At 30.9% G+C, this 7,668-nt stretch overlaps 1 protein-coding gene and 1 long non-coding RNA gene across 2 annotated transcripts in view; one reads left to right on the top strand and one right to left on the bottom strand.

Moving 5' to 3' along the window:
* Positions 1-7,668, bottom strand: part of ft (cadherin-related tumor suppressor fat) — a gene marked incomplete in the record, with an annotated part of 431,831 nt that overhangs the window by 57,597 nt on the left and 366,566 nt on the right. Inside the window, 1 exon segment of the mRNA XM_067048526.1 lies at positions 134-324. Coding sequence (XP_066904627.1) covers positions 134-324 — 191 coding nt within the window.
* The window catches only part of LOC136796042 (uncharacterized), a 153,971-nt gene that overhangs the window by 53,579 nt on the left and 92,724 nt on the right, over positions 1-7,668 (top strand). The gene's annotated exons all lie outside the window — the stretch shown is intronic.

Below are 7,668 nucleotides of genomic sequence, written 5' to 3'. Positions count from 1 at the left end.
GAGGATGAGGAAGCGTTCATTCGACTAACAATTGAGGTGGTATCTTAACCGTGTACTTAAATTGCACCTTTAGTTTCTCGTTATTTCATTCTTAGTTCAATGGTATTATATTAATGTGATGAAGACAGGTTACCTGTACTGTGGATGAGAGCCTGTGATGTGCCAACTTAGCCTGGTCAGTTGCCATGACAACCAAGTTGTAGGCTGGTTTCGTCTCCCTATCCAGTGGTCTTCTTGTTCTCACTGTCCCGTTGTCGATGTCCACTTCGAAGGCGGAGTCTTCATCTCCTGCGATGATGTTGTATTCTACTCTTCCATTTTCTCCTAAAATAGTCACAAGAATATTAATTAGTGAAGAAAAAAAATGCTGAATTTATAATGAACTAAAGTATTATAATTCAATTGAAGGGAAATTCTTTTAGAGATCTTGTTATTATTATTTAGAAGCAAATGGCCAGTGATCTATTTTTGATTGTCATACTTGTCTTCAAACTAATGCAATTTGCTTTAAAGTACTTTCCATGACCATGTAAACAATATATATATAGACTAATTTAGACAGACTAAATATATTTTTTTCACTATTTTGATTAAATAGTCCTAAACATTTTTAGAATATCATTGCGTAATTTGAGCAATAAAATTCAACCAATTCTTAGGGTCAGGTCTTTAGATTAAAATATTGTTATATAAGCACAGACGAACAGATTATACAAATTTGATACAATAAGTTTCAGGACCTCAAGTTTGACTTGGTTCAACACAGTTTCGTTATCTATCTGAATAATTTTAGACATCAATAGTATAAATCGACTGAGTAGTTCGCTCAATCATCGTGTATGTATGCCACGACGCTGTTGCCTTTGAATTAGCTTTGATCCATTCCTAGTTCGTGCGCTATCTCAAAAAAACAGTTCATTTTTTGGACTTTAAACGCAGAGAACATACTTGGTTTCTATTAGAAGTTGTGGATATTAATGGCTGAGTCTAAATTTATCAAACTCAATTTCAACCATCCGATCAGTTGACTTACCTCTACCAGAGTTCAGAAACTTCTCAAACAACATTTTATTAAAGTTCCAGAAGGAATTTAAGAACCCAAATTGAGATTCCTCTCTTCTCCATGAAATTCTCTTTCATTTGATATCTCATACATCAAAATCCATTGCTCCCGAGAGCAGAAAAAGGAATCTATAACATTAATATATATGTATACGATTTTATTACTGACTAAGTTTCGGCTAATCTTTCAGGGAAATAACAATAACCGTAATGAATGTAAGTAAAAAAATAATAAAGAAAATATGAAGATAACAAATAATATAGATACAAAAGTAGTATGGGAAGGAAAATTTATAATATTGGTATCATGAGACGGTAAAAATAGTGATAGAAAATAATAATTTTAAATTTTGAATTAGGGTAGAAAAACTAATAAATATGTATATATATGAAAATACAGTAAGTAAATTTATAAAATATGAAAATTATTTAAACATAAAATTCTGAAAAATGTGAGAATGAAAACTTATATGTAGGTAATTAAACGTTGGCCTAATTAAACGCCGAAACGTTAGCTTTAATAAAATAAGTTTTACTTTTTTTGCGTCTTCACTGACCGAACCCTTATACATCTTTTCCTCATATTAGAAATTGTCATCAGAATATTTAAATTTAAATTTCGTTATATAATCAACGTTGTGTTAAAAAGTGATAAAAAATTGGGTATTTTTTATTATCTACATTTTTACTCAATTATTCGTTGATTCTAATTAATTTAATTAAGTGAAACAGAACCTATTATAGATTTTTCTTTTCAAATGTATTATAAATCTGGTAAATTACAAAAATCTTAAGAAATCTATAACATTAAGTGTTTTAACATTAATTGTTAGACTCACCATTTTTGCAGAACATATACAATAAATATATTTGTTTTAGTTGTAAAATTATTTGAATTTACTCTAGTTCCGAAAATCAAATTTCATCATAATGTATGTTATTAATACTATATATAGTATTTTGAAAACAATAAGTTTGTTAATCTATTTCTATATTAACATTTTGTATCATTGCAGCCTTAGTACAATAAAAGTTCTGAGAAAATAATCATACAATTTGATTCAAGTTCTAATAGGATTAAAGTTTATTTGTATCTAGGGTACTTCTGTTAAGAGCTTTTAAGTTACACAATTAGAAATTGCAGCCCCCACACCAACCAATTTGAGAATTGTCAAGACTGGGAACATCTAGTCAGTAACGCCTTTTTTATTACAACAAACTTTCGCACTTATTAATTGTAACTTAATACTCCAACGACCGCAAAAGGTAAAGGGGGAATAATTAAATAAATAAAGTAGTCGAATAATAATTCTATAACGATTTATAGAGGGAGGCCAGATCATTTGTTTTAGAATATTCCCAATGCCATGTGCAAAAAGTGTTTGTATTCAGCTGTTCTGTTGATATAATTCAAAATGCCTACCTCCACTGAAGGGTACCAGGTTCGCGTTCTAAATTTAAACGGCACTGCAATGGAATTTACGACACGCGGTCATGTTACAAAGTAATGACTCTTAATAAATGTGGGGGGCTTTTCTGTTTTAGGTCATGAGCTAGTTTCACTAACGTTGTACCTTCATACCAGTCCTGTATCCATTAATTTTTAAGAATTATAAAATGTCCCCTAGGTCTTTCACTTTTCCTTTATATTTTTACTTTTTCATTTTGTTTTGATCTCACCAATTTTTTTTTTTCTTGTTCGCCTTCCTAACGAATGTTAATAAGAAGACTCCTTCAGAAGACGCCATTTGAAGAGTTGTTAACGATTGGTGCCGGACGTAAACAAGGCTAAAACCAGATGTTCAACATAAGATAAGCCTCCTCGATAACCCCTCAAGGTTCTATTGTAATAAAGATTTTATCTTGGTCCGCGGTCGGCCATATTGGGGATTCCTATGCGTTTTTTGGTCCCCCGTCCTCTTTTCGATTTCTCCTCTTAACATATTTCAGGAGTAGAGGAATCCAAATGTTTTACACTTTTTTTTTGTCTTGGTTATAATATTTTTTTACCAACAATAACAAATATAATTAAATATAAAGGAAAAGTCTTTAGTTTGTAGTATGCTACAGTTAGTTATGTATTATACTTGTTTGTAATAAAATTTTGCTCTTCTCCAAAATGTAAATAAGTTCTAATTTTTAAAAATTAAAGCATTTTAATGCTGAACAAAATATTTTCATATCTTAATCGCATACGGCGATGGTTCCAGTCGGATGGACTCCAAAATAAGTTGTAAAGTTTCCGAGAATGATATTGACCCAATCCCTTTCATATTATCTCATAATTAATTTTTTTTATTCTATCTATTAATTTACAACAGTCTCTAGATTGAAAACAACCAAATAACATTTAATTAATGAATAATTTAGACATTAGTTATTCTTCCGAACTTTTCTTAATGAAAAATTGTACTTCCAGTCAAAATTAATTTGCTATTTAATTGTGACTGATAAAAGTGCATGGCTCTTTTTGTTTTGAGTAAACTTTCTGTTTACGATTAAATTTTTTTAAATTGATATAAAATAGAAATTTTACTTTCGCTTGCCTATATCTGGAATATATATAAATATAGGAAAATAAATGCTATCGTGAACAATTTAAAACTCTAGTTTTCGGATTTTTTTCGATTTTATGCGCAGTGCGTTTTTCCAGTCTGATAAAATTTTTCATGGCACAATAATTATAAATAGTTAGTTTTTAATTCTTATATGACTTTTTTAGTTAGCAGGATGACAAAGCTCATAAAATTATTCGTAGTATTTTCAATATCGATTCTATAACAATTGAATAAATAATTAAGAGCAGAATGTGAATTTCAATAAAATTTTATAGTTTTATATTTTTTCTGCCATTTTTTTGCAAAAGAAAACGTTGAAACTCTGCGAAAAGAAATATTAATAAAAATACTTTTCTGTGAAATTTTTAAATTGGTGTTTTTTAACTGAAAGGCTTCTTTAGAAAATTATGAAGTAATCAAGTATTGCCACAGTGAATAATACAGATATATCCTTTCTGAAATGAGCAAGGATTAATTTCAATTCAATGTAGACAGGTAAATGAATGTTATATGATGCGCGCACGGCAACAGATGTTTGTTACATATCCATCTCTTGAGTGAAATGTACTATACTGAAAATCGTTTACTTGAGGCTATTTTTTACCAATGTAAAGTTTCGGCATATGATTAATAGTAAAGTTAAATGAAATGTTGAATTGGATTTTTTCAGAATTATGTATATATTTTTTTAATCATCGAAAAATATAATTTTCATCCCTGATTAGAGCTTTACTCTCATTGCACATAGAATGTATGCTTTCATTAATTTTGAGTTTGAGTTATAGTTTTCAGACGTACTTTTTTTTTAATGTGTTTATTTACAAAAAAAAAAAATACAAAAATGGATATATTTAAATAATTGAAAACACATAGACAATGGAAAAATATCTTAAATCTTAAAAAAAAAAAATAAATAATATGCTTTAAAAACAATGCTTTTAATAAGTCAATAATTTAAAATAACAATACGGTATTTCTTTTTAAAGAAACAAAACAATAATATCAAATATCAGGAATCAAACTATGGCATTTATCCTTCAAATGTTAATCAGCTGAACTCTTTCCAGTATAGTTCGTTGTACATAACTGCTGAGAGCTTTCCAATTAGATCATTTTAATAAACTGAATAATTGTTCTGGAAAGCAGGTCCCCCCCCCCAGGTAAAAATATTTCATAAATATATATTTATGCCTAAGTCATAAGAAAGAAATTGATTTGATTTTATATCTCCCCTGATTACCAAGTTCATTTTATTTCTGTTACAATTTAAGAAAAATATGGTATTTTCCTTTGTTTCATTTATGCTGTTTTGAAAGGTTATTTAAATCATTTAAATGATAACAATCGATATTAGTTACTATCTGTATAATTTATGAATATACATATGTGAAAATGGTGACGAAGAATGATGGAGCGGTCTATAGTGGAAATGGAACGTACTCCGGACGGTGAGGGTGTGGTATCAGATGCCTGGCCAGGGTGAGATAGTAATTGCAGCTGGAGTCATTGCCTCACCTTCCATTTGTCCACTCCTTGCTTTCACTTTTGTTTTATCTTCTTTCTGTACTTTTATCTCATTTTCTCTTTCTAATCTGCAGTTTAAAACTGGTGGAATCATGACCTTCCCGTTCTTATGAAATTAGGAACTTATATTCCTTATAAATTATTTAGTGCTAATTTATCAATTATAACATTGTATTTTGATAACTCCACGAAAGCAACAATAATTTTCGGTATCCTTGATAATACAGTTCAAGCAAAAATAAGACCCTAGGGATCCCAATGGACAGGATACTAATTTTATTTTAACATATTCCTGTTTTGCTTTTACAGTAGCACATCTGGCGAAAAAGTTGTGGTTTTAAAAGATAGTATCGTAGACACAGGTTTCTTGCTTAATAGTCTCTCTACAGACTTTCCCTAAGTTACCCTATTTGTCAGAAAATAACTTCAGTCTACGGTACAATATATATAATACGACAAATACAAAATTGAAAAAAATTATCAGATGTTCCACTGTTTATACTTGAGCAGCAATATATCTTACCTAGACCCAAATATCCCGGATTTTTAATTATTAAAAGACAAAAAAAAGTTTGTCTTTTGGTTTAGCATTCCTGATGAACTAAAGGACACAGATATTAATTAGTATGATTAGACATAACTTCACAATATATAGTACATAGTTAAATCTATTTTTTTATTTAAACTATTTTTGCTAAAATAATTAAATTTTGTGGACAGAGGAAGTTTCTTTAATTGACGCCCCGATGCACTTACAGTGGTAGCTTGAATATAATATCAATATCAACAATTTAAAGGGGTGTAACGTAGCTGGATGGAGAGTGGAGGGCTACCGGAGAAATGTCCCCCAAGTAGTGAGTAAAAAATGGCGTCATTCTTTCGAATTCGTAATTGTGTTGTTTTATTTTTTGGTTTGCGTATATAGTAAAGATTATTTAAGTAGGTGTTAAGTTAAGTTTAATAGTTTCCACAATTTTATACGGGCGTAACTTGGCTGGGACAACCATTCAAGTTTCTATAATAAAGTCATCATAAGTATCACATTTTTGTTCAATAAAATTATGGAATTAAAGAAATTTCAAAAATTAGCATCCTCTTTCTTTTATTATCTTGATAATCACCATGACCTTATCTGGTATAACATTCTGTTTATGATATTTTCCATTTCAAATGCTTGTTTCAATTCAGTATTGTAACGTAAAGTAGATTGTATAGTGAAAAATGTAAAAGACCTCTGGATTTTAGTATATAAAGAATAGAATCCATAGATATTACTGTTTATTTGTTATTCGGAACAAGGAAAACGTGTTTTATTATTTATCTTGCCTCTGAGCCTCTACATATCACATTCCTAGGTGCATATTGTAATTGTCTATTGTTACATCACTCAGTCATTTTAAACTAGAGTGAACGAGAAATCAAGATGTCTTGGCAGAGTAGGACATACAAGATTAAACACGTAAAAAATAATTTAAAAACCATAACAACATAGGAAAATACACTTTAGTCTTTAAGAAAGAAAATGTAACAGAATTTTACACAGTTACAGGCCTACCTTCTACGCCATAACCTTCATCAGGGGTTCTGAAATTCAGGTCGAAACGTCGGCATAAAATAAATAAATATGGTTTTGTTAATTTATGTTGTTCTTTGATGACCGCACCCCCCGACAAACTTCTCCAATCATAACAGAATTTTACTTTGTTCTTAAAAATAGAAAGGAAATAACAGATCTTTATCCTTCAAGTGATCTTTAAATGGACATAAGAGCAACTAAGGAGCATACACTCAAGATTATCAACAGAATAAACTGAATTTTTTCGACTTCTACGACAATGGGTACTGTACAACTGTGGATACAGACGTCTCCCCTGTAGTATCGATCTTGAGCAATACTTATCCATTAACTGAGATCTCACATCCACATGGCTAGATCGCAATAGAGGAATGTAGCTTAATCAGCCAATGACTGGCCAAAATACACCTATACAGGTCTGCCTGCTAATGGTAGAATAAAAGAAAATAGAAGAGAGAGACCCCTGGGAAAGGAAGAGCAAATAGCTATCCGGAGGATCTGTTTCGCAAATTAGAATCCTGGCTGGACTTGCAGCGGTGATGTATAACATTCAATTATTGCTTAGCCTCTGGCAACTGTCGGCTCCGAATGTCGTTCCAGCTCCTCGGCCTCCCGTATACACAGTCTGTTTGTATTTACTACCTCCTGGGAACTGCTATTCTCTGTAGCTCTCTGATATATAGCGATGCTATGAGAGGAAGGCCTGGGGATAGGGCTAACTCCGAATAATACAACTATCTATGTTTTTGGAACCTTGGTATGTACAGTAATTTATTGAAATAGGACGGCCCCGTGGTTGAACTACTCAATTCCAAACAGCCATTTTCAGGTAACTCAAAACTATAAATCCGAAATGGATCTTGGAATTACATAAGTATGGGCGATAGCTCACAGTTTGCTATCGATAGTTCCTCCATCTGATACATTTGAGAATAGCCCTTTCTCGAT

The sequence above is a fragment of the Halyomorpha halys genome, unplaced genomic scaffold, assembly GCF_000696795.3.
Source record: "Halyomorpha halys isolate HHAL.00 unplaced genomic scaffold, Hhal_1.1 Scaffold7.1, whole genome shotgun sequence".
NCBI lineage: Eukaryota > Metazoa > Arthropoda > Insecta > Hemiptera > Pentatomidae > Halyomorpha > Halyomorpha halys.
The sequence above is the reverse complement of the archived record's forward strand: the minus strand, read 5'-3'. Positions and strand labels throughout refer to the sequence as shown.